Source organism: Doryrhamphus excisus, linkage group LG14, assembly GCF_037039965.1.
Source record: "Doryrhamphus excisus strain RoL-2023G ecotype Guam linkage group LG14, RoL_Dexc_Guam_v1.1, whole genome shotgun sequence".
NCBI classification, from domain to species: domain Eukaryota; kingdom Metazoa; phylum Chordata; class Actinopteri; order Syngnathiformes; family Syngnathidae; genus Doryrhamphus; species Doryrhamphus excisus.
The window spans coordinates 11719181-11747160 of NC_136370.1; the positions used below are offsets into that span (position 1 = coordinate 11719181).

Consider the following 27980-nt stretch of genomic DNA (forward strand, 5'->3'; position numbering starts at 1 on the left):
AATGCGAGTGTGAATGGTTGTTTGTCTATATGTGCCCTGTGATTGGCTGGCGACCAGTCCAGGGTGTACCCCGAAAACTCTCGCCCGAAGACAGCTAGGATAGGCTCCAGTGGGGATAAGTGGTGGAAAATGAATGAATGAATATGAATGAATGCATTTCTTAATACATTTCTGTACAGTAAAGTGGGTGATTTTATTGCCTATACTATATATACACTTGTGCTTTTCAATTTACAGGGGGATATTTTATTTAATAGTGTGCAAGGAACAGTATAAATGGATAGTGAGGAGGCTCCAGCCCAGCGGCCAGTCACCTTGGACATCACAGTGGAGGATGTCACCCGAGAGGCTCCATCTCAAGACTTTACAGAGCCAACCATACAGGCACCTGCCAAAGATTACGTCCTGCCACAGGTAGAAAGTGTTGACCTGGGTGGAGAGTTTGCAACACCCCATGAGGACAGCAGTGCTTCTCCCTCAGAAAGCCCAATGGACAAGCTCACTGACCAGATGATGGAGAGTGTCATGATCTCAGATTCACCTAATAACAGTGAGGAGGAAGATGTCGCCCCCATGGACTCATTTCTGGATGGTGGCCTAAATGAAGAAAATGATGGAAATACACGCTCTGATGCTGACGAACAAGTCCACTGCTTACAGATTAATACAGATATTGAAGTTTTAACTGTGCAGCATAATGAAGAGTCTGAGCTTAAAGTGAAGGAGACAAGCATCCAAGAGCCACCCACATCGTGTATTTTATCTCAACCTGACAGCCAGAGTCCATCAAGTTCTCAATCCGAGGAACCAGCTTTAGAAAAAGGGACAAGTCTCAAAGAGGAACCCGTGCCAGTGTGTACCATATTCAGCCAAGGCAAGCAGCCAAATTCATTGATACCTGATGGCTTCCAGCCCACCCTTATCAAGTCCCCCAGCTTCAGTATGGGGAGCGGTGGGGGCAATGATGAGGCAGTGACCCCCAGCAAGTTGACCACTCCGCTTGTATGCCAACCCAGCCCCAGCCTCAGCAAGTTCTTTACTGACAATGGACAGACTAATCCAGCCTCTGACTTTTTTGATTCCTTCATGGCCCCCTCCTCCTTCATTTCGGTATCTAACCCCAATGCAGAGATTCCTACAGGCCCGCCTAAATCACCCATAGCCACTACCCCTGAGCACCAGGTCTCTTCCACCTGCACCCCAAGTCTCCCCACTGCTAATTCGGTACAAGGGTCTGTCCCTACTGAGTTCATAGTCAAGTCTCAACTTCCTTCAACCCAAACAGCCCCAGCTCCAAGGCAACCCCTGCCCCCAGCTCCGGCCACTCAGCCGCAGCCCTTCAACCAACTCCAGGCTGTGTTCTCAGGAAGTGACGATGCATTCGCAACAGCGCTGAGCCTGAGTGAGGTGGACAGACGTCATGATGCATGGCTACCATCTGATGAGACCAGGAAGGCACTAATTGCTGCGGCCACCCAGCAGTATAGCCCAGCATATGTAGACAGCAACAGACTCACCATGCCTGGTCTGAAGTTTGACAACCTCCAGGTAGGATACACAATTTACAGGGAACTTGTTTTTGTTAAAAAAAAAAAGTTAAGCCAACGCACAACAAGTTTGTCAATAACTTACTGTATGTGGAAGCAACTACCACTGTAGAAAATAACCTATTAAGCTATATAGCAGGCTTTTTATTGCCTGAGTAGAACAGATTGACGCTGCCTGGTCTGACACTATACTTTGGTTAAACATGCACTAAAGCTCTTTTGGAACTTTTTTTTTTTTTGAAAATGTGAATTAACAAACAAAAAGGTAACAATATACTCTTCACTTTTTCTGTTTTCTCACAGGGCGATGCTGTGAAAGATTTAATGCTTCGGTTTTTGGGGGAGCAGGCGGCCATGAAGCGTCAAGTTCTCACAGCCGCTTCTGTGGAACAGTCCTTTGTTGGTCTACAACAGCTTATTGTAAGTTATTCAACATTGTACTTTCTCGTGTTCACATAGAGCATGGCGATGTGTTATACCAGTGACAAAAATGTGGCTAAAAGCTTGTGATAATTGTTATCAAATTGTTGAAATAGTCAGCTAATCTTAATAATGATAGAACATTATTTCCCAGTTTCGCACAAGTACAGTTACTTTAAGATACAATATCATATCATATCAATATCAAATATCATAATTTTTTTTATATATGCCAAGAAAATCTGGACCATTGCATCAGTGACATAACTACATATATACTACATATTAGGGAGCGATATTTGAACCGCACTATAGCAAGGGACGACATGTACAAAAAATTTTCCTCTTTAAATTCGGTGGGTGTGCTATAGTCTGGAATTTACGGCATGCCTTTCCTTTGACTTTGTGTTCAACTCCTTAGCTATCATGCATTTTCTCTGTCATATTGTCTGACCTGCTAATGACACTGGAGACAGTTGTTATTTAAAACATATGTGAGCAGAAAGAAAGCCGTCAGCGCAGCAGCGAAAAGAAGGGGGTGAAGGAGGAAGACAGAGAGGTTGAAATGCACTTGGCTCGCAAGTTCTTTTCTCCTGCTGTGTTCATGTATTATGCATGGGACTGCTGTGCATATTTCACAGGCCTTCTGGACTGGGATATACAGCCTCTCTCTCTTACAGACACACACACACACACACACACGTCTCGTACACACAACACTACCCTATATTACAATGTGTAGGTAAATGTGTGTGCAGGCATGTATGTGTGTCAGTCACTGTCTGCCAACATGGTGTGGGTGGATGCTGGAAGCTAGGGGCAAAATAATGGAGCAAGACAATGAGCCAGAAAGGTAGCATAGGCCTGCAGCAGAGATGTCAAGAAATGACAAGCAATGTAAGCGTGTGTGTGTGTCTGTGTGTATTTGTGTCTGAACAATCAACTGACCCATTGTGCTGCTATTAGTAAGGTGTAAAAGCAGTTGTGACAATTAGCTGGCATCTCTACACATGAAATATCTCCCAGCTTTAGAATACCACTGAGTTATTCTCTCATCAGAGGCTGAAACAATAAGATTAATGTCCCTAGAGCCATCAGGAAACAAGGTTTATTGGATTTATGGCTTTTGTTGTTGTTGTTGTTATTGGCTTATCTGGCGGCACTAACAACCATAACTGGACTGATCCTACTGTATGTCATTTTGAGAAGACATCAAATTTGTCCAATCTCATAAGAGCATAAGGGGATGTAATTGAAATGTCAAATGCACATGCTTGTTGGAACTGTTGTGGTGTAAAGGTTAAATCAGGTTAGGTGGTTTTCAGTCCCATTCAGAACATTTATTGTTAATGCAAAGGTGTTTACCTCCAAATATATAAAAAAAAACAACTATATGTTTTTTTTTATTAATAAAAAAACACAATTTGGAGATACATGCTTTTTACTGGTCAGTAATAATATGAAAATCGTGATACCCGAGTAGCAAAAATAGATGTACGTTGTATGTAAAAAAAATATTCAAAATGAATTGGTAGAATTTGTCTGACCTTCCCCTTGTCGGCCCTTGTCTTCCTTGTGACCTCTATCTGTGTTGTGGTCAGCAGATTGAGTGTATGTTTGCATACTCTCCTGGGCTGACTTCATCTGTCTCATTAGCAGTCACCCTTAATGTCCTCCCATCCTACTCTTTTTCCTATGTAATCTTCCTTTTTCATGTCCTGATGCAACTGCTCCTGTCCCAGTGCAAGAGACCACCTTGGGGCAGAGAGACACCCCACACCCCTATCATAATTGCTGTAAGAACCCAGCTGCTAGATCTGAATTTGGTATCATTGCTTTAACCTTTACTTACCATGATGGTAACCTTTTTGCACAGCTGTCATCTCCACTCTCAGTAACACATGCAAGGTAGAGATGGGTCATGTATAAACTGTAATTATAGTAGTTTTTATAGCTGGAGCCATATACTCTTATTTGTTTCAATAAGCATCTATGCAGCGTGGACATTGTCATTACCTTTCTGCACTTTAGAAAAACAAGTGTTTTTCCCAAAAAAAAAAGATCAGACGGGCACACTTTTCAATTGTTTTGTGATAAAATAAAATTGTCCGGAAGGTGTCACAAACTACAGCATGCCGGACCACTGCTGTCAAAGTAGGAAGCAGGAAGTCCTGAAGTAGGAAATGCCTACGAGGTTATACCACAATTGAGTCCCGTCCACGCAGGGGCATTACCGGTACTCAGTGTACCAGCATGTCAGACTTTGTGTTATTATTTAACTGGCTCAAGCTTGTGTCAATCAAGGGTGTATGTCTGCGTGCACTGTAGTGTGCAAGCATGGCGGCTGATTTATATAGGGTTGCCAGGCAACAGTGCAACCATTGTGGAAGTATACGGTAATTATGGTATAATGCTAGTCAATTCTGACAGTGTTGACACTGAAAAACATCTAATTGAAAACACACATTAAAACAATACAATAACATACATTTTTTTAAAATAAGGGTGTATTTATTCCGATGTGTTTTTAAATGTCATTACACCCTTAATGCCCACCTTTTTTCAGTGTCATTTCAGGTTGAACTTCTCCATTTATTTTTCATTTTTCACTTTGAATTATTGTTTTGTTGTGGAGTGCGGGGCATTTGAAGCAAGGGGCTCAGAGCACAAGCATGTACTTCTAGGTGTTAACGAAGTAGAAGAGCAGGCTGTGGAACAGGGGTGTACATTAAACACAGGCAAGTTACCTGGGGGTCCGAAATGTCTCATGAAACCTGATTATTGATTTTCATAACGTTTAGCCAATCAAAATTAACATGCTGACTTTGCAGACTTTTCTGCAGCCTTCCACACACACTCTCACTAGGTGCCTGTAATTAAAACATTGGTCAAAGAAACAATAATCGGGGTGGACAGCAGAGGGCACTTTAGACTCAAACCCTTGAAGCGGTCCATGTGTTGTTGGCCCCTGCCCTCAAACATCCCACCCCATGCCAAAACACTCCACAAACACAGAAAGCTTTCTAGCGTCTCACATTATTAACTGAAAATCTGAATGCGATGTTGGTGACCCCTGTTATTGTTTCGCTAATGTTTTTCTTCTATGGTCAGTACTTAATTCCGATCCAATGAGTTTTGTGCTTTAAGACTATTTTAGAAATGTAAACTGGAGGCAAGCAACATCTGGAGAGAAAAATATAGTTGTAAAAAAAAAATACACAGCTTGTGAAATATTATTTAATATGTCTGACAACATAAACTAGTGAAAATGGACAAGAGTCACACTGGCCAAAATGTCTAAGTAGCAGGATGGAGTTTATTTAGTCGATTTTGTTACAGGAAGTTTAGCACAGAGTCTGAGACACTGCTGCCTTCTTGTCTCTTTCACCTTGACTGTTGTTTGAACACGAGAAATGAGCATAATAGGTCCCCTTTAATGGTAGCACACACCATGAATACAAAACCTAAATTAAAAAACAATAGAGATCACGGTTTACCACAACCTGACTACAATTACCCAAATTGACTTTGATGACCTTTAATGCTAAAAAAAATGTGCTAATTGAGGCCATCAGTCATCTTTTTGTGTTGATTTTCGACTATAATGCAAAAAAGTCTGGAATCTGACATAAGTCAGATTCTTTTTTTCCTTTTACAGGAGAAAAAAAACAGAGCACGAGATTAATTGGTTTGGATTAATTTGTAGTTCCATTCAAGAGTTTTTTGCACTAGTGAGAGAAGACAGGTGTCATTTTGGTGTAAAAATATTTTGTTTAACCCAAAAAAAAAAACAGATCAACATTAGAAGTGGAAATGGAAAACTGCGTGTGTTCTCTGTTGTGGAAGACAGAGGATGCGAATGAGTACTGGTAACCCCCAACGTGGTCTTCTATAGCGCTCTCGGAGGCAAAAAGAAATGGGCCAGGCCGTTATTGTTGACAACCACAACATTAAAACTATCTAACAGCCCACTAGTCAATCAGTAGTTCATATTACCCAGCGGAGTGTCACTTACAACTTTGAATCTCTGCTGAACTGTCTCAGGGAGTGTTATGCGGAGTTCTCTCAAAAGCCACAAGCTACTCCTCATCGTATATTACGCCGGTTTTGTGCCTCAGCGTCTCTCAGTGGTACTGTTGGCAAAGTCCAGCCATGGCCTGTGGGAGGAAACATGGCTAATGTGTGAAGTTCATATCAGTAAAATTGCAACCATTCCGCAGCTTGAGGGCAGTGTTCTGTCCCCTTTAGTTGAAATGTCTGCACACCATCTATACATGCTTCAAAGTGATCACTGCCCTGCAAGTATGGTATAGACTAATGTTCTTTTTCTCCTCTTTGTGTATTGTTGGAGCTTCATTGAAGTTGCAGGGGAGATCTGTATTAACCAAAGCTGGGTGGAGAAAGTCTTTTTAAGTTTGGTTTGCCTGGAGGCTTTTTTGTCTGGTGGGAGGATATGTGGGCGTTCGTTTGTTCATCAAGCATTGTTATGCGCAGCTTTTTTTTTCAACTCATCAAAGCAAAGGCACACTGAACTTGTGACTTTCAACACAATTAAAAAGCCTCACTCCTTTTAAACCTGTGACAAGAATTAGTAATTGTGTGTGTGTGTGTGTGTGATGATAAAATTTTGTGCCCATTTGTGTAGTTCAATGCGTGTGAGAATATACTGACGCTCACTGTAATCTAGCCCATGACTTGAGCCCATGCATTGTTCATTTATGGTGCATCCCACCACTGGCAGTTTGTGAGGGCTTGTGAAAGGAATTATTTCATTTCCACCTGCATTTGAGGTTCAAGTCACAGTAGTGTACATTATAGGTGATTTTTGATTACGATTGCATTTTACAATTTCCCACCATTATATATATTTTCCGACCATTGATCAAGGATGAACTCTTTTAATGTAAACATACATTTGTTTGCTGTTCAAGACTTATTATTATTATTATAGGTTTTATTATTAAGTAGGTAATTATTCAGTGTATAATTATACAATATATAAAATGGTCAGATAGATTCACTGTAAATTAGTGGGGGCTCTCTATATATATACACACATACTCTATTGTAAATTACATAAATATAATAAATCCCTGTCCATGCAGCAATGTAGATGGTCAGTATTTTTCCTTTTTTTTCACCCCACCAGGAAATACACACAAATGCCTTGCAGCAAGGCGATGATATACTTCAGCATACTGTCGGGTGTGTATATTTTGTATTTCAGAGTGGCTGCAGCTGCTTTGGTCATCCTCTCTGCCTCCTTGTTTTCAGCTTCATTTCCCACCCTAATGATGATTCAGAGGCAGCCTAGCAGCTGACACTGGGCAGCAGAAGAGGGAGGGTGAGGGTGTAGGAACTACAGTAATGACAGCAGTGAAATAAAAGATGGGAAGGTAAGGAAGGGGTCACAGCGAAGAGGAATATAAAGGCCAACATGGGAAAGGGTGAAAGTTGGACTTGGGACTGGAATACTCCAGAAAAGGCAGTAGTTATATATAAAGAGTCAAAGGTTCAGTATTGTAAACTGCTGGTTCATGCTTTCATGAAAAAATGAACTGCCACAACTTCCTTGCTACGTGGCCTTAACTGAACTGTTGAAATCAAATAAATTTTACACGATATTCTAATTCATTGAGATGCACTAGTACAGTATAGAGTTTTTGAGAACACACAGGCTATATCATTGATTAAAGAAAATGTATTGTGGGCACGAGGCCTGGGATGATAGCAGATTAATTAATCACAAACTAATCGTATGAACTCAATTATTTTGTCGGCCTCAATATATTGCCATGTCTGTTTTCATATCCCGCCTACAAACAGGCAAGAAAAGGGTTCACTTTGTGCATTGGTTTCAGCATTTGTATGGTTGTTCCATAACCCGTTTGCAATATATTATCATGTATGTTTTATTATTAAGTAATATTAAGTAATATTAAAATCTTGTCTCCTTCCCGAAGACCCGATCTTGTGTATTGTCTCGTCTTGTGTACTGTGTGTCTTGTGACACCCCTGTTATATAGTATAATTCTGTTTTATATGTTTTATTTCTGTTTTTTATGTATTATAGTGTTACTATTTATTATTTGCATACTCTTACGGTATTACTCTCATGTAGTATTTATTTAATTCCATTGTTTCATTTTTGTCATGTTTACACTCTGTCCTGTGTATATGTCAAGTGTTCTATTTTATACTGGAATGTCTTTGTACTGGAATCAGGATAAGGAACATGATGAAGCTTCGGTCATCTCCAACTTCTAATTGACTTTCAGCCAAGATGTGTGGTCAACAACTAGGAAATTGGTGTGAAGTGACTCCATTGTTCAGGGCTCAGTGCAGGCTTGTGAAGCTATTCCAGAAGCTATTCTCTGTTGACCATGTTCTTATGGAAATGATGTATGTTGCATCTGATTGCAGCCACACTGAAGCTTGTTTCCTCCTCCATGCAGAGCAGCAAGAACTGGCGAGCGGCAGTGGATCTGACAGGCCGTCTTCTGACTGCTCATGGCCAGGGATATGGAAAAGCTGGACAGCCCTCTTCCCATACCACAAACTCACTGCAGGTAGGATGCAGACATCTGACTTGAAAACTTTGAAGGGGTGGCTTGGCTTCACTGTATACTGTATTTTCCACACTATAAGACGAACTTAAAAGCCTTCAGAGAACACAACATAATATGTACGGCAGCGCCGAGCAAGTTCAATGCTTGGGCTAAGGTATCTAAGTGTTTGGCGAAACCCGGCATCATTGTGTTTGATGGCAAAATTGTCCAGCTGTTTAATTAAGATACAGAAGATGAGGTACGGCGTATGTATGTATTATGTATGTATTAAGTACACTTAGACTGAACATTATAATGCGGTGCAGAAAATCAATTGTATTAATGAACTGTGGTAAGAGCATTTTGCATGGCTTAAGTTTTTGGCTTCTTACTTTGCCCTTCTTACCCGGTCTCTTCTTAAATTTAGAATAAATAAATTGGAGGCTAACTATAGTTAGTTCGGTAGTGATGCTTTTTGGGTTTAGATCCCAAGGTTTGGAATCCCTGCGCTAGTTAATTAATTAAAATAAATCTCTTGAACAGTCACCAATGTAATAAAGAATTTTAAAAGACCATTTGGACTGGTCTGGACTTGGACCATCAGTCATGTGATGCTAGGCACTGAAATACCCACAATAATGTTCCAAGAATTACAGATAGGTTTATGAGTATATCCCACTCGGAGGATAGTGGGTCATATAGTTTTATTTTTGACTGATAATTGTTTGAATTTGCTGTGTAATTAGCATGTATATATGTAGCGTTTGCGGCTAATTACATCTGAGTTTCTGAAATAGATTATCTTAACAAAAGTGCACCAAAATACAAAATAATCCATTAAGCACAAAACACGTGTTGGCCATCATGCTAACATTGTGTAAAATGGCAGCCGTTTGTGATGCATCTTGTGTTTTTTTTTTCATTGTTGATATTTACAAAAAAACTGCTGCATCTTAGTGCATGTACTGCTGGATAATGTGGTGAGTGTGTTTTTCAGTTTCATTACATTCATAATCAGATGAGTATCTTCCATGTGTTCCATCCCGTTGTGAACATAGTGTTCACAGTGTTTTTTTTAATGCCATTATAGCATATAAACTATCGCACAGCAGTACAATAACATGTTTTAATATAACTTCATATAAGATAAGTCAGTATTCCTGCACATTCATGCCACATACTGTCAAATGTGATCAAATGTGATCTCTGTGAATCAAAGGCTCTCCATCCATTTCTGATTGAAATTGTGTATTGGATGTAATTAAATGATGGCATTCTTAGTACATTTTAAAATACATACATTTTAAAAAGTCAGCAGACGGGGCTAAATTTGTTGAACTCTTAATAGTTTGCTTACCAACGTTATGTAATCACTTTTGTATCGCCTGACAACCCGTTTTCCAACGTCCCAGTTCGCTTGGACGCATCTAAGTGACGTCATCATTCAGTTCGCCCTGGTGGCTGATGGGATGGATATTGCATGTTTGCAAACATTAGCAAGAAGAAACTTAACACGTGGGGTTTATACATATTTAGGCCATGGATAGACATACTTGCTGCGTTTGTAGTTGTAGTGACCGAGTCCGCCATCAACACGGACGACTCGAGAAAATATCCTACTATAGTTTCCCTGCTTGGAATCAGAATCAAGGGACGGAAGACTCCGAGGTAACTAAGAAAAGACGGATGGCCTGGTTAGAAGCCGTACAACGGACAGACATAACATACGGCACAAATATAAATTTGAAAGTGTGTTCCAGACATTTTCACTCAGGTGAGTGACAAAGCATAACATTATGTGTTATTTGTGCAATGCTGCATTTCAGAGAACTGGGTAGTCAGAAACGTGAAACATATGCCAGTGGTAACTAACCTTTCTTCTAGAAACATCTCGCGGCACACCACCAATACAAAAATGTATATATACATACAGTCGTGGGGAAATAAAACACTAGACCACCTTTGTTTCTTCAGTTCATTGATCCATTTTAATGACTGGTACAACTAAAGGTACATTTGTTTGGACAAATATAATGACGCTAACAAACAATATCTCGTTAGAGTTTAATGTAACGCAGACATAAATAAGATACCAGACTTGTAGAATACGACATATCGCATCGTTAAACGCATCTTCTGAATGCCTTACATTTGTATTTTTGTTTGAAAATGCTTGATTTAGGCCAAGAATATGTACAATTAGCTAAAATGTGCATATTTCAGACTACTAATAAGCAGTTTTCAACTATGAAACAAACATGATAGAGTGATACTGCGGAATTCAAACAACAAAGTGAAGAGGGACAACTAATACTTGCTCTCCTTTATTACATTTGACTAACATACAAGTTCGGACAGGTTAAGGTCCAAGGGTTTTTTTTTCACACTTTCCAGTCTCTAATGCAGCATATAAGGTCTTTTAGTGTAGATTTGAAATTATTTCAAAGTGCTACTTTCATTTTAGGCATGTTTGTATGATGCTAAGTAATCATTATATTCTTTGGAAGGCAAACCAGCACATTCAATGGATGTATTAAACCCTGACTGGGTTCCGAGCCTTCACCTACAGCATGAAGATACACCCGCCATAAAGTCACCGGATCACTACTATCACAGATTTGTAAAATGGCAAAAGAAAAGGTCAGCATCAAGACAACACACAGAATTCCAAACGCTGGGAGATGTCAAGAAACTTGTTAACAAGACACAGGCACCACAAAAAAAGGAATTGGAAGACCCAACAGAGGCTATGGCGGTTGACAGCGTACAAGCGGTAAACCCCATAGAAGTGGCTGGCGATGTGAAAAAGGATGAGGAATTGGTTATGGGTGTGGAAGCAGCACAAGAATCGGCATCCCAGATACATCGATTTTTGGGGCAGAGCAGCTCTGAAGAACTTGCATTTTTGTTGCCAATGAAGGAGCTTTGCTGTGAGCTACACAAAAATAACATGGATGAAAACTTCTTAAAAGCCAATGCACATACCATCGAATATTACACAGGAATACCAAGCCTTGCTACTTTTATGGTGGTATTAGATGAGGTTAAGCCTTCGTTGCCAGTGTCCAAGCTGTCCCCCTTTCATATGGTGTTATTGACACTTGCTCGTCTAAGGCTTGGAATTTCAGTTGAACACCTAGCACAACTCCTCGAGGTTTCATGTGAAACTATTTACACTGCATTTACCAACACTGTAGATGTGTTGTATTCATGCCTTAACTCCTTGGTACTGTGGCCCAAAAGGCATTGTTTGCAAGCCATGATGCCATGTTGGTTTTTGGAAACCTTTGGGAAACGTGTAGCCATTATTGTTGACTGCTTCCAAATCCATATAGAGAGGCAATCAAGGGTCACTCAAACACAAAGGCAGTCATTGTCTTCCAACAGAAACACACACACTGTAAAATACCTCCTTGGTATCACGCCACAAGGTGCAATAGTGTTTCTTTCTAAGGAATGGGGGAGTTGTGCATCTGACATACAGGTCACCGAGAATTGCGGCCTCCTTGATGAACTGCTACCAGGTGATATTGTTTTGTCTGATCGAGGATTTGATATCGAAGACAACAAGGGCCTGTGGTGTGCCACGGTCAAAAACCATTGGCCCTCAAACAAACATCTACTCGAACCCAAGAATGTGGTAAACACACCAGCAATAGTAAAGCTGAGGAATCTTGTGAAAGGAGTGATTGATAATGTGCGCATAAAGTCTGCGATGCTACATAACAGAATACCTGCTAATTTGTATCTGCAATGTAAGGACGAGGAGGTCACCTTTCTTTCCAAGATTGTGAGCATTTGCTGTATTGTGTCCAACCTGTGTCCAAGTGTTAATGTCACACTGGATGGGTCCAAAAATGTGCACATGTAATATGACAATTAGTGTATTGATATGACTTCTTTTTGCAAACGTTGTCTCTTGTTGTTCAATAAAATGTTTTAAGTGGGACACTGTTGTTTTTGAGCAATATTTGTCCACAAGCTCTACGTGGATACATTATGCATAGTGCCTTACTTAATGTTGCTCTCATTAATACGTGTAGCATGAATTTCTGCATTTGCCAAAAGCATCACATCACAAATAAATGTGATATTAAGATATAAACATACATATCAAAGTAAACTATTAGATCACTGGTATTGGTATTTCAACTGCATCAGGCTTAACAGCTGTCTGACTGATGTCCTTGTATATTCGGTAGAAATTGTCATCGGTTATCGCAAGTCCATCGTTTCCAGCAGGTTTTTAATGCCGTTTTTCCCCCACTGTTGCAACAGGGACCATATACAGTATTTAGCCAGGTTTGTGGCACAAGGTGGTGAAAATTATTGTTTTTATGATCTGGGTTCTACCTCTATATTATTGACTTATTGCTTCCTTGATGACTTCTTCCACCGCAGACGCGGTAGCCTGTTTGCTAGCCTCCGGGCTTCTGCTACACCGCTACTCCCTCCTGCATGCAGGAATGAGGGTGATACAGCGCATATCCAGTCTATATTGATAACGATGATATGTTTGGTTTTGATATAGTGCTTAAAGTAAATATAGATATTTTGTAAAAATCGATATATCAGCCAGTAAAACCACTTTTTGTAGTATAAAGTGGAAATTCACTAATTATGGTCAGATATGAAACCAATTAATGGTGATAAACTAGGGATTACTGTGATATGATGTGACCTGTTCTATGCTACACAGTTTAACATTGATAAAAACATTATGAAGCAAGCTTTACATTTTTTTATTGTTTTTCAACAATTGTAAATAATTATTTGATCCTATGTTGATTTTATAAGTTGACCCCATGACATGAACAGTTTTGATTTTATGGTAGGTTTATATTAGCAAAGACAATATCTAAACTCTAAAAAGGTTTTGAGTTAATCAGTGAAATGAGCATTTGAATCCCCAAGTACAACATACTAATAATGCTTGCCTGAGATTTGTACTCCTTAGTTATCCTTTCAAACCATGGAGATTTCAGGGCTGTCGCTTGGCAACTCGAAGTTTCAGCTAGGCCAGCCCAGGATCTTAATGCACTGCATATTGATTTGTTGCAATGGACCATTGTCATGCTGGAAGACCCATCCAAGACTGATTTTCAGAGACCCTCGGGTTCTCATCCAGGATTCTATGGTATATGCTCCCGATCATCAAGTCTTGGACACCATTCATTGTTCGACAGTAGGGATGGTGGTTGTGGTAGTCATATTAAGCATTTCTCAGCCTCCTAACATGACAAATAGAGTTGATATCGAAGACCTCAATTTGGTGTTACTTGAACATTTAAGTGCAGAATCCATCCTTTTTCAATACCACTTGTTCTCACTAGGGTTGCGGGGGTTTGCTGGAGCCTATCCCAGCTGACTTTGCCCAACAGGTTGCTAGCCACTAGGCCAAATCTCAATCCGGTATGAGCAAATGTGGTACCGATGTTTGTCCTGATGACTATGGTTGTAGCTTCGATGAGATCATTTACAAGCTTGTAATTCTTGGCTGAACCCTCACCTTCTAAGAATCTTCCTTGCCCCACGCGTTGAGATCTTGAGGCTTTTGTCTTGTATTTATTCATTGTTTAAATTATAATTAAATTCTAATACCAACAATTTGTAAATATCTTTGATGATCACTTAACCAGTCTGTGGGATTCAGAACTATTGCTGGTTGATAGGGCATCAAATAATGATTTTATGCAATGAAATTCAAGTTAATTTGTAAGGGTTTCTTATTTGCTTTATGTATTTTTGTGTCCAAATAAACCCATTATAAAATCACACACCGTTCATGTCTTTGTGAATTAATTATGTGTTTTTGTGTGTGTCTGTCTTTTAGCTTTGGTTTGCACGTTTGGCCCTTCTCACCAAGCTGAACCTCTTCCAAAACGCTGAACTGGAATTTGAGCCTTTTGGCAATCTGGATCAACCTGACCTCTTCTATGAATACTACCCCACTCTTTACCCTGGAAGAAGAGGTATACACACACTCACACTCACACACACTGAATGTTCAGGTCTACATCACACAACACAATCATTGCAGACTTCAATTTTGATAGTGTGTCAATATATAATATCAATATATGTACAGTGAAGAAAATAAGTATTTGAACACCCTGCTATTTTGCTATTTCTCCCACTTAGAAATCATGGAGGGGTCTGAAATTTTCATCGTAGGTGCATGTCCACTGTGAGAGAGAGAAACTAAAAAGAAAAATCCAGAAATCACAATGCATGATTTTTTAACAATTTATTTGTGTGATACAGCTGCAAATAAGTATTTGAACACCTGTGTATCATCTAGAATTCTGACCCTGAAAGACCTGTTAGTCTGCCCATTAGAAGTCCACCTGCACTCCATGTATCATCCTGAATCAGATGCACCTGTTTGAGGTCGTTAGCTGCATAAAGACACCTGTCCACCCCATACAATCAGTAAGACTTTAACTTGTAACATGGCGAAGACCAAAGAGCTGTCCAAAGACACCAGAGACAAAATTGTACACCTCCACAAGGCTGGAAAGGGCTACGGAGCAATTACCAAGCAGCTTGGTGAAAAAAGGTCCACTGTTGGAGCTATCATTAGAAAATGGAAGAAGCTAAACATGACGGTCAATCTCAATCGGAGTGGAGCCCCATGCAAGATATCACCTCGTGGGGTCTCAATGATTCTAAGAAAGGTGAGGAATCAGCCCAGAACTACACGACAGGACTTGGTCAATGACCTGAAAAGAGCTGGGACCACCGTTTCCAAGGTTACTGTAGGTAATACACTAAGACGTCATGATGTGAAATCATGCATGGCACGAAAGGTTCCCCTGCTTAAACCAGCACATGTCAAGGCCCGTCTTAAGTTTGCATATGACCATTTGGATGATACAGAGGAGTCATGGGAGAAAGTTTTATGGTCAGATGAGACCAAAATAGAACTTTTTGGTCATAATTCCAATAAGCGTGTTTGGAGGAAGAAGAATGAAGAGTACAATCCGAAGAACACCATCCCTACTGGGAAGCATGGGGGTGGTAGCATCATGCTTTGGGGGTGTTTTTCTGCACATGGGACAGGACGAGTGCACTGCATTAAAGAGAGGATGACTGGGGCCGTGTATTGTGAGATTTTGGGGAACAACCTCCTTCCCTCTGTCAGAGCATTGAAGATGGGTCGTGGCTGGGTCTTCCAACACGACAACGACCCGAAGCACACAGCCAGGAAAACCAAGGAGTGGCTCCGTAAGAAGCATATCAAGGTTCTAGCATGGCCCAGCCAGTCTCCAGACCTGAACCCAATCGAAAATCTTTGGAGGGAGCTCAAACTCCGTGTTTCTCAGCGACAGCCCAGAAACCTGACTGATCTAGAGAAGATCTGTGTGGAGGAGTGGGCCAAGATCCCTCCTGCAGTGTGTGCAAACCTGGTGAAAAACTACAGGAAACGTTTGACCTCTGTAATAGCAAACAAAGGCTACTGTACCAAATATTAACATTCATTTTCTCAGGTGTTCAAATACTTATTTGCAGCTGTATCACACAAATAAATTGTTAAAAAATCATGCATTGTGATTTCTGGATTTTTCTTTTTAGTTTATCTCTCTCACAGTGGACATGCACCTACGATGAAAATTTCAGACCCCTCCATGATTTCTAAGTGGGAGAAATAGCAAAATAGCAGGGTGTTCAAATACTTATTTTCTTCACTGTATATCAATACACACTAATTGCACATATAATCAAGCATAAAGCAACTTGGTTGTGACACTTGTTATGTACCAAATACCGTGCGCTGCTTTCCACAAGTATTCCAATGACATTAAAATCAAGCTTCAGGCTTCATTGATTCCACTTTCCACCTGTTTACCACATCCTGGAAAGATTGTGATTATGTATATTATTAAGTATGATTGCTGTATTGCTTATAACAAAGCAAAAACAATATTTTACAAATACAGATTATAGACAACACAGTCCTTTTGTGGTACACAATACCACCTCAATAGTTAACTGGGGCATATTTATCCATTTCTTTTTCTTTTGTGGATGTTGGTGCAGCAAATGTGCTTTTACCAATTGGGCGTCGGTGAGTCAGCCATAAAATATCGTCACAGGAGTATATGTAAATATTTTCATTTGACAGGCAGAGGGGAAGAGTAAGGTGTGAGGGTGCTAACTTGCAACATGTGCAGTGCACAATAGCCAGGGCTCCAGGACCAGTAAAGCAAGGAACACCACAATTTTGTGGCACCACCTAAAAGTAAATCATAGAGAGGCATGTCCATATGTTGACAGTCTCACTATTTCATTTATCCTGTGTATACCAATGATATTTTTTCATATATTGGCTGATACAGTATATCGATTATGTTTTTTTTTCAGCTCTTGGTATTAGCACCAGTCCCAAACTTACATATTGGTGTGGCTCTACTTCTGATTATGGAAAAATCACTCAATCGTTCAGATCGTCCAGGATTTTGTGATGTTACAATTGCACCAATTGGACTAAATTCAACCAATCCCTGCAAATTATGCACGACCCGGCAATTTTGTCTAATCCCTTCAATTTCCCAACACATTTTGGTCAGTCATTGTCATTTTCGCCAATGAAATTTGTCGCTGATCAGCGACGGGTCAACTGCCTGACCAACCAAATGTGTCCCAGCATCGCCCATCCACGTGCTCACTTTCAATTTGCCTGTTATGATTGCATAGAGGGAAGTTTACATTAGGGAGTACACAGTGCAAACCTCTGTACTACCTCTGTGCACGAGAACTTTGTTAAAGAGAAGGTAATGGAGGAGATGAGAAAGGAGAGAGGTTTACTTACTTTCTCAGGCAGACAGTCTGGCAATACAGATGGCTGCCATTCACTGCCAGAAGGCTGAGAGGAGGACCAGAGTCTTGGAGACGTTCAGAGCAGTATAGAGGCAACTTTAGTTCAACATACATGTAAAAAAAAACAAAACACTGCGACTTCTGTCGCAATTTTTTTGCAAAAACAGGCATCTGGCCTGTCTGTGTGGGCAGCTGCAAATTTCGGTGGAGCTCCAGCAGTTTTTGAATCTTGGCAGGCTTAAGCCTTGGTGGTTACTAGACATCCTACAATCTGTGGTTAACAAATGCCCCTACAAGACGTTCCCAACTTGTGTACGTAGTCTACACCAGCCTTAGATCTCTACTGAGTTAGTTGGACATTCTCATCGTTTTCGTTGAGTGTTGTCAACTAATTATTTTGTTTTATTAAATAAAGGCGTGAGTTATAATTCCATCCTGGAAGATTACATTAAATGCCCCCCCATTAAAAAGACATTCAAGCCCATGATGAGAACACAGTTATCCCTTGTATATTGTAGCTAATTGGTTCCGGAATATTTTTAAAAAGTAGCATAAAAGTAGTATATATTCATTTTTCGAGCATAGAAAACATGTTTATAACTTTCAAAATTTTTGCCATTATCAGAGTCATTTAGACACTAAATAACACCCCTATAGTCACCTTTACACTCCTATTATTCTTTATTTACACCACATTGCTCATGCACAAGCGCGCAGACCTCACAGCTAGGAGACCAGGGTTCAATTCCACCCTTGGCCATCTCTGTGTGGAGTTTGCATGTTCTCCCCGTGCATGCGTGGGTTTTCTCCGGGTACTCCGGTTTCCTCCCACATTCCAAAAACATGCTAGGTTAATTGGCCATAGGTATGAATGTGAGTGCGAATGGTTGTTTGTCTATATGTGCCCTGTGATTGGCTGGCGACCAGTCCAGAGTGTACCCCGCCTCTCGCCCAAAGACAGCTGGGATAGGCTCCAGCAGCCCTCGCGACTCTTGTGAGGAAAAAGCGGTAGAAAATGAATGAATGAATGCTCATGCACAGGCAATGGGATCACTGCAGAGGACACGAGACAGCCATGGCATTCAGCATAGTATGCTAGAAAGCTAACTCATTAGCCACCAATTTATTTATTCTAAACTTAAGAAAGGGTTTCAATTGGAGTGCGGAAAAAAACAAAGTAAAAAGCCAAACACTTACCACTTCCACACAGAATTGGAGGATATATATTTTTTTCCACTCTATCATGTCGGACAGGCCATGGCTGACTAAGATAATAAAATAATCTAGTGTAATGTCAGGTCTCATCGATGTTTTGAGGGAGTGATGAGGGAGTGAATGTAAATATATCTATAGTCAATAAGAAGAATGCTTGTGTACGCCTATTCACAGGAATAGTCAGAAGCCCTCTAAAGACCTTAATTTGTTGTTTCCTTTTTGTTTTTTTACAATATAAATCATATACATTGAAAATATGTTTTAAAGTTTAAATCAGAATTTAGTTGTTTTTTTTTATTGTCGAAAAGCTTGAGCAACTCCACTTGTCTGCAGCAGCTCTTAGCTTTAGTTTGTCCTTTTTTTACACTGCATGAATAACTCTAATGTATTCCCATTACTTAGTATCTGCTTCGCCCCTCGGGCTACCACAGTGAAGGCAGTTGCAGAGACACAGCTGCACTCGCACACGCACACAAACACAAAACCACAACCTTTAAAAAGACTGCACTGATTGACTCGATTCTGCTCAATATTAAATGCTTTGTGCCCTGCAAGTTGCTTGCAGACAAACTGACAGGAGTTTTAATTTCTGACATCAGAAGTACTATAGAACATTCTTCGGCCCGATGCTTGTATTGACTGTCTCTTATCATGACAGAATTCTTTAAATGCCTTAGGACAGGGGTCTCAAACATGCGGCCCGTGGGCCAAATGTGGCCCACAGGACACTAGTTTGAGGCCCCCGCCTTGATATGAAAGTTTAATGTTAGTGCGGCCTGCGCAAGTTTGATATGGCTGCTGTATGGTATCATGTACCCAGAAAAAAGTATTACGTTTCATTAATGTTCATGTTAAAGGTTAAATAACTGTTAATAGTTATCATCCCTATCCTTGTGGAAGTGGTAAGTTTTTGGCTATTTAAGTTTAAAGGAAATAACTTGAAGGCTACCGTTTAGGTCGTAGTTTGCGAGTTAGCATGTGTCTCAAGACCCTGCAGTTGCGCAATATGTTGTAAATAAAAAGAGTATAAATGTGACTATAGTCGTGTTTTGTCATGTCTACAGGGCTCTAATAATGCTTTGTTCATTTTAATCTGAAAAAAATAATTTGTCTACCCAACCCATATGTGGTTTAAGTTTTTATTATTTGCCGTTTTATTATTATTATTATATTTATTTATTTATTACTGATTGATTGATTTTCTTTATTCTTGATTTGTTTATTTATTTTTCATCTTATTTTGTGTAGAAAAAAAAATAAAAAGTAAGATATTTAAGAGTGGAATGTTTTATCAGAGCTTTTCTTGTAGAAAATTGGAACCAAAGCGAAGTTTTTTAAATTTTTTTGTTTTTAATAAATGCGGGGTTTTTTTGAAAACCTGATGCAGCCCAGTCTCACCCAGACCCGAGCTCCAGTGGCCCCCAAGTGAATTGAGTTTGAGACCCCTGCCTTAGGAGATGACTGCCATTGTGCGACAGCTAAAGAATGTGTTTTTGTCAGTTATTAATTTTTGTGACAAACCTGAATACATTGTCGTTCAATAATTATTTGTTTGCATCCCTTTTAAAATTAATATTAATAATATAAATCAATTAAACATAGATACATTATAGTAGTTTCACATAAAATATTGTTACATGAAAGTACAGTTGTGGGTCCCCCATCAACAATTAAGCTGGTAGTTAGCTTGCTATATTATACAGATCTCAATTATTCTTGCATATTGACATATCTCCTGGCATATACTGTATATATGAAATACTAACGGCAGTGTCATGATTTGTTTAGTTCCAAATTTGCACCGAGACATCAAAGGCTTTAAGAGTCTTAATTTTAAGCTGATGAAACTTGCTGACACCCCAAGAGCATCAGACTTAAGAATTGAGCCACAAATGGAGGAGCTGCATCCGGTCAGCAGAAAGTCAAAATTGGAGGGCAGTTGCACTTGTTAAGGTCAAACATGTGCTGTATTGTAGAGGTGGAGGTAGTAATAGAAAGTAAATCGAGGGGGTTGAGCAAGATGGAATTTGAGATACAACCAATCCTTGTTTAGCATATACTCTGCTTTGTGTGTTTTTTCGGTTAATGATGAAAAAGTACACCAAAATGTTGCCTCTGTTTGGATGTTTTCCAATTAGCACACAATATGGCATGCATCTTGTCATGTTATTAATACACTGGGTGTGTGCAACTGTCCTTGTTAGCATTCTATTTGCTCGATTAGACATGGAAATAGGAACCGGAAATCAACGGTGTTAATCACATTCTTTATCAAATGCTGGCAACCGCATCTTTCTTTGGCTTCGTTTTGGTTTATTTTGCTACACTGATCAAAAGAAAAGCACTGACTAAAAATGAGAAACACCACTGAATTCAGAAATAACTCATGACAAAACACGAAAAACGGTTTCCGTGTTGGACCTTCTGGAAAGGATTAATGATGCTAACCAAGGTTCCACTGTAGGACTCACCTTTATTTCGCTTTTTCACACGATGTCTCATGAATGATGTTGAGGCAAGAGACAGAAGGATGAGGCATGGAGATGAGTGATGGAGCTGTGCAGCACACAGAGGGAAAGATGAGAGGGTTTAATAAGCAGCCATAGATAGCTCAATGCCATCTGTACGCTCTTGCCTCCAGGGCTGTGTGCAGTGTGTGTGTGTGGGTGGATGGGTTTGTATTCTCATCATGCACCCTTGTTTCCTCTCCCCTCTCTCCTGCAATGTCCTCATCCCACCCCTTTTCTCATCTCCCTCCTATCCCCAAACATGTTCCCCTGTCTTCCGTTTTCTCTGTATTCTCCTCTCCCTAACAGGCTCCATGGTGCCGTTCTCCATGCGGTTACTGCATGCTGAGCTTCCCCAGCACCTGGCAAAGCCTCAGGAGGCTCTGGACCGCCTGCACAACCTCAAAACTGTCTGCCTCACAGTTAGTACATGCAGTGACAAATACAGCCTTTAGATGAACACAACCATTTGCATAATAAATAGCACTTGCAAAAATGCAGTTCAGCCAAATAAATACTTAAGCCAAACTATACAAACTAGCACATATGGTCACATTTTGGAATATGCTGATTCCAGTATACGCATACACAAATCCTGAAACGCTGTTCTGGCAGTGAATCCTTTTCTTCAATAGATCTTGGAGAACTTGGGGAAAAGCTTGGCAGAGGATGGCAGCATGCTCACCCTAACAGAGGAGAATAGACAAGGTAAGTCACACGCACTTCAGGCTGCAGACCTGGCCTCGGTCCCAGACCGCATTACACTGGGGAATTATACACACAAACCAACACTGAGGCACACCCGGTGTAGTACTGCAGCATACCTCGACCACACAAACATTTTCAACCACACAAACACATCGATGTCGAGCTCTCAAAGTGTTTAGCACCTCACTGCTTTTGCACTCGTGGTGAATATCAAAACGGTCTCTCCAGCCTTGCACGCAGAACAGATCAATACACATCAGTCTTACCCAAGCCACTTGCATCTGCACATGTGGTGGGGAACTAGACAGACGTTATAGACTGTAATCACCACTTTTTCACAATCATCACCCCCACGCAGACCTCTCGCCCTTCAAAATTGCTCAACATAGCAATAAATCTCAATGCGGGCTGCTGTCAGTCTTTTCGGGATCACTTTTGGTGTTTTTTTTTTATTTGTTTTTTTTCCCAAGCCCAAATAGCGATAGAGTAAGGTTAATTTAAAGCAATGAAAAACAACAAGCCGATTGCAAAAAGCTGAGCTAAATGTACCAAGACACTCGTTTGTAATTGGGAAAACACTGGTGGGATGATGTTTGTGTGAATACAGTATGTGTGTGATGGCGCACTAGTGCTGCCAGTTGCTCCTCCTCTAAAAGCAGTGTAATAGCTCTACCCCCTTTCTCTCCTCCGCCTGCCCACACAGACAGCCGACAGTCAAGTCAATAACACAAGGCCATGCCTTCGCACATCAGACCCCTACTGAGTGATTAGCTCCCCTCCCCAACACATGCACAGACAGGCACACACTCACAGGTGTGCTGCAATGAATAATAATGGGCCTGCACAGAAGCTCTTCCACGGGGGGTACTGTCGGAGGGAAAGAAGAAAAGTGCCGCAGTGTCTTCCTTCCCCATCACCTCACCTTAAAATGTACCCTGTCGTGGAGAAGTTAATTAAAAAGAAAGGAGTTTTTTTCAGGGAGTTAAAGTGTGTTCAGAGCAGCGGACAAACAGACGTAATGAAAACAGGAATTCAACCTCAAACAATAAAACCTCTGCCCTGTATATGCCTTCATGATTTTAGAATCTCTAAAGCTGTGGAAATCTCGTCTCAGCCGTGTCCTCTACTCCATGGCCAACTGTCTGCTCATGATGAAGGTACGTCGGTGTTTAGTGTCCTCATATGAGTGTCTAGAGTCTACGTGGGAGGGGAGTGATGCTGCCGTGTGCGTGTTTGTGTGTGTGTGCGTGTTTGTGTGTGTGTGTGTGTGAGTGTGTGTGAGTGTGTGTGAGCCTGGGAGATCTCTGATGCCATGCTGCTGGAGGATTCACAGTGAAATCCCCCCAGACTGACCACTAATTGGATTCTTGGTCAGTGAGAGAGCCAGCAAGTGGGAAGGGAGGAAAGGGAAGGGTGGGGATGCAGTTAAAGACTGTAGGGAGAGACACAGCTCCATCTAGTGGCAGTATGACACATCAGCGTACAAACCTTATTTCTAGGGTAGTGGTATTTAATAACCTGTTTCCATTATCAAATCAAATAACCGACTATTGTCACACTTTTTAATACCCTTCTGTTAAGTTATTATACAGTCATTTTTGTGGATTACTTTCTACCTCACTAACTTTGTTGCTTCATTTTTAATTCATGTCATGACCCCAAAAAATTGCTGCTTATTTCAATGTACAACAGACATTATATATATATATATATATATATAATTCTGAGACAGCAAAGTAAAGCCAATCCCAAAATGGATGACTACAACTGCACACCAAATACTAAGTGGGTGGAGCTTGGACCGTACATTCTGCTAAATGCTCAAGAGAGCATTTTCACTCTCTTGCAACAACAGAACGGTAATGTTCACAGTTAATTACTTCCAGACCAAACTGTGATCAGTAAATTTCCATAAATAAATAAATAAATTAAATATATTCACTAAATCAATAAATGTCCTTATTTATAAATCAAATAATTCCATAGTTACAGCATAGAAAATGTGTTTATGACATTCTAAAACAGTATTGAAACCCTCTCAACATGAAATAGCACCCCTATAGTCATCTTTATGCTCGTATTATGTTATTGTATACACAATAAGAGAAAATAAGCCATTGAAGGCATATGAAAGACTTATGCTCCTGTGTTGCTGTAAATATATTCCAGTGGGGGGAGACAGGAAGTGACATCAGGGACCCAACATTAGCTTGTCTTAGAGGTTATTATGCCTGGTGTTCGATCATTCAAACCTGCAATAAAACCCTGGTGTTCTGGCGATCAAGTCTGGTGCTTGTGTGTCGTGGTTATTAACATTAACTTAGTTGGCCCGGTTCTGTTGTATATATTATAGAAGTAAACACCATTAGGCATGCAGGTAGAAAGGATCCACAGTGTTTTGGATACTAATGTTGCTGATTTCTGTATTTTTCATTTTCCCAATTTGTGGATGTATTCCAAATACACAGGAATACAAAGCCGAGTGATGAGTCTGAGCCACACACACACTAACATTTTCTCACACACACCTGTCTGACCTCGCTCCCTGGCCCCACTCAGCAGTCTAGTGAGCAACGTGGAGGTGGGAGGAGGATCACCTTGCCCTGCTATTTCTCCATATGTTTGATTAATGCTCTGTCCATAGTCCGCCTCCACTTGGCTTGTCCTCCACCCGTCTCTGCCTCCTGCTATTTCACCTTTACCTTATCAGTCTCTTCATTTCAATGTGGCCCTGCCTTCTATTTCTCTTTCTTTTTTTATTCAGTCTTCTCACTTTCTAACTCTCACCTGTCACACAATGTCCATGTCCCACCGCAGGATTATGTTCTAGCTGTGGAGGTCTACCAATCCATTATCCAGTATGAACCCCAGCAAAGAGTGCAGCTGCTCAGTGGCATAGGACGCATCTTCTTGCAGGTTAACACACACATAAAACGGTCATATGGAGGGAAGTAGAAAAAAAATATTGACATTCCTATTTAAATCATTCAGATTGGAGATATTAAGACAGCTGAGATGTACTTCGAGGATGTGGAGCAAGCCTGTCAGACCACAGACATCAAGCCCAGCCTCACAACATGTGTTCTGATGAACAGGTATGTTTGTGTTCAGCACCTTATGTACAGTGTGTGTGTAGTAGCCATAAAAGAGGTTGTTCTGTCACATTTGTTGTCGGATGTTAGCTACATCTTGTATGTAAGAATTGCATGTAAGAATTGTGTTCTTTTCATATTTAAATGTATTCCAGAAAAGGCTGTGAATCCATCACAGTGGATACAACAAGCACTCAAGTGTGCATTGCTATCCAGTACAAAATACAGTCAACGCAGAAAATGAGTTTACTTCCAACTTTATGAGAGCAGTTTGTGGAAGGCTCTTTTCTCTTCCAGCATAACTGTCCCCCCTGTGGACAAAGGAATGTCCACAACCGTATACTTGAACCAGTTTGATATGAAAGTACTTGAAAACCCTGACCTCATTCACTTTTGGCCTGACAAGTGTTCATCTGAATGAACAAAAATGCAAACATCAGACCTGTTTGTCAAGATGCATTAGTACTTTAATAAGAATTATTCATTTTAGTTATTTGGTTAAGTCTTACTTTATATAAAAAGATACAAGAATATTTACTTTTGTACATGATGCTTATATAATGTTTTAAAAAAATATTGATTCATAATAAGCACTATTTGTTTATGTTGATTTCCAGGGCATTTGTCTATCTCAGTCAGAACAACTATGCTGAAGCTCATGCATCCTTTATTGAAGTTCTAAAGATGGACCCGAAAAACCCTGTGGTAAGTCATTTTACAGCTACTGTGCAAAAATAATGCACCTCCATTTTGACAAGCTAGAAGTGACTATAGGTACTGGTCGCACCAATACAGGATTTTATTGATACATTTGGATCACATTCAAACCCTCAGGCATCTCTGTGTGTGGAGTTTGCATGCGTGGGTTTTCTCCGGGTACTCCGGTTTCCTCCCACATTCCAAACACATGCTAGGTTAATTGGCGACTCCAAATTGTCCATAGGTATGAATGTGAGTGTGAATGGTTGTTTGTCTATATGTGCCCTGTGATTGGCTGGCCACCAATCCAGGGTGTACCCGCCTCTCGCCTGAAGATAGCTGGGATAGGCTCCAGCATGCCTGTGACCCTCATGGGAATAAGCGGTACAGAAAATGAATGAATGAATGGATCACATTAAAATGTTAAAATTTGTGCTCACTGTCGGCACGCTGTGAGGTCAGAAAGAGACGGTATTAGAAAAAAACTCTATGAAACCGAGCGTTCAGAGTCATACCAAACTTCTTTCACAACTGACTTACAAATGCGCAAACCTCATTATTTGAAACTTTGGCATCGTTTATCACGAGAATACAACATTCTAAGTGGAAAAGGGTCCCCGTTAAAGTATTTATCCTGTTATGTTACAAAATACTGTCCAAAGACACAAATTCAGATTGTCAGAAGTTATTCAACATTTGTGTCCATCTTCAAATAATTATAAAATAATTTCAATTATTAAATCAGATTATGTTATAGTATTAGGTTGTCAAAGCTAACAGAAATCAAGACATTAAAGGACAACCCTCCTAGATACTGCAATGTGACTTGAATATTTATTAATGTAACGTTAAGAACATTTTCCTAAATTCAATGGTTAACATTGACAGTGAATCTGATTTGTATTTTTGAATGCAAGAATTTAATTCCCATCTCCATTCATGACAAGGCCAACAACAATGCAGCTGTGTGCCTGCTCTACCTGGGCCGGCTCAAGGAGTCCCTTGGCAAGCTGGAAGGCCTGGTTCAGCAGGACCCGGCACTCTACCTCCATGAGAGCGTGCTCTTCAACCTGACCACTATGTATGAGCTGGAATCATCACGCAGCACCCAGAAAAAGCAGGCACTTTTGGAGGCTGTGGCGTGTCGGGAAGGAGACAGCTTCAACACTCAGTGCCTGAAACTGGCCTGACGAGTATGATAAGGTGAAACATATCACATCTTCTAGCAGTACCACCAACACCCAAAATGTTCTGGCTCCTTTGAGAAGAAAGTGAATGTTCATTGCAAAGGCATATGGTTTACTCTTAATGGAACACGTCTTCTTAAACAAACTTAAGGCTTAACGCTGTCTATAGACATTGGAATTATTAACTTTTTGTCAAATACACAAATGTAGACTTTTGTCAACTTTGTCCACAAAACATAAGAGGGTCTGGTGACACATGCTGGGGTCACCCAAGCCAGGGCTACTTCTATGTTGACAGTTATTTACAATACTGTACTTCTTAAACATCCCACTTGTTTTCAATGAAACTGGACTGGACACCAAAATAAGGAAAATAGGTCACTTTTTGTTTGATCATTTCGCATTTTAATTGTTGATCATTTTAAACTGTTGCAGGTTTAACTATCTCGTAATAAGCTCCTAGCACACAACAAGCAAACAAAACTGCAGTAACCCATCCACGGTGGGTTTTTCCGGTTAATTTATTATTATTATAATACTTTAGATGTGTTTCAATTCATACAGAAGAACTGCTATTTCCCATCCTGGTCTGATTGCTAAGATAATTGCCTGTGGTTGGTAAATATTCATTTACAGTCATATTATTTTGTCAAATCTCATATACATGTCGCATCACACCACTAGTGGTAGTGGTTTTAAAGAGGTACACAATATGGGACTTGACATGGGCATTATGCTAAGACGCATTCTTCAAGACTAATACACATACACAGGACCATACAAAGCTTCTCCACATAAGCAGACACCTGTAATACTGGATTAACTCTAATGCCACTCTAATTCAGCTTTCTCTTGCTGGGGTTTAAGTCAAGCAATATTCATAAACCACTACATGTTTTCCTTTAAGCAACAAGCTGTCCAAAAAACTTTTTGTTGTTGCATTTGTATTTTTTTTAAATCACATGAATATATTACTGTCTAGTTCAAAGGAGTCGCTGTGTTTAAGATCTTAAAATTCACTGTTTGCATATTGTTTTGCTCATCATACATTCATGTATATTAAGAGATCCTGTCTTAAATTTAATAAAAGAAATATTTGAAAACATAATTTGATAGGAAAAGCATTCAATATGATGCTTGTTATTTCAGTTACACATTTGCATATAGACAAAAACTTACCACTTCCACATGGATAGGGAGGATAACTATTAACAGTTATTTAACCTTTAACATGAAC

General features: G+C 40.1%; 1 protein-coding gene across 2 annotated transcripts in view; it reads left to right on the forward strand.

Annotated features, from left to right (window-relative positions):
- Positions 1–27980, forward strand: part of trappc12 (trafficking protein particle complex subunit 12) — a 39574-nt gene that overhangs the window by 491 nt on the left and 11103 nt on the right. Inside the window, exons 2-12 of one of the 2 annotated variants that reach the window (XM_058090374.2) lie at positions 238–1548; positions 1851–1967; positions 8423–8536; positions 14349–14487; positions 21367–21479; positions 21693–21765; positions 22849–22922; positions 24583–24681; positions 24757–24860; positions 25475–25562; positions 26504–26759. In XM_058090374.2, the coding sequence (XP_057946357.2) occupies positions 277–1548; positions 1851–1967; positions 8423–8536; positions 14349–14487; positions 21367–21479; positions 21693–21765; positions 22849–22922; positions 24583–24681; positions 24757–24860; positions 25475–25562; positions 26504–26746 (2436 nt within the window). In that variant the 5' untranslated portion in view covers positions 238–276 and the 3' untranslated portion in view covers positions 26747–26759. Of the gene's footprint in view, positions 1–237; positions 1549–1850; positions 1968–8422; positions 8537–14348; positions 14488–21366; positions 21480–21692; positions 21766–22848; positions 22923–24582; positions 24682–24756; positions 24861–25474; positions 25563–26503; positions 27899–27980 lie in introns of those variants that run through there. The other variant, XM_058090373.2, reaches the window with a different exon arrangement.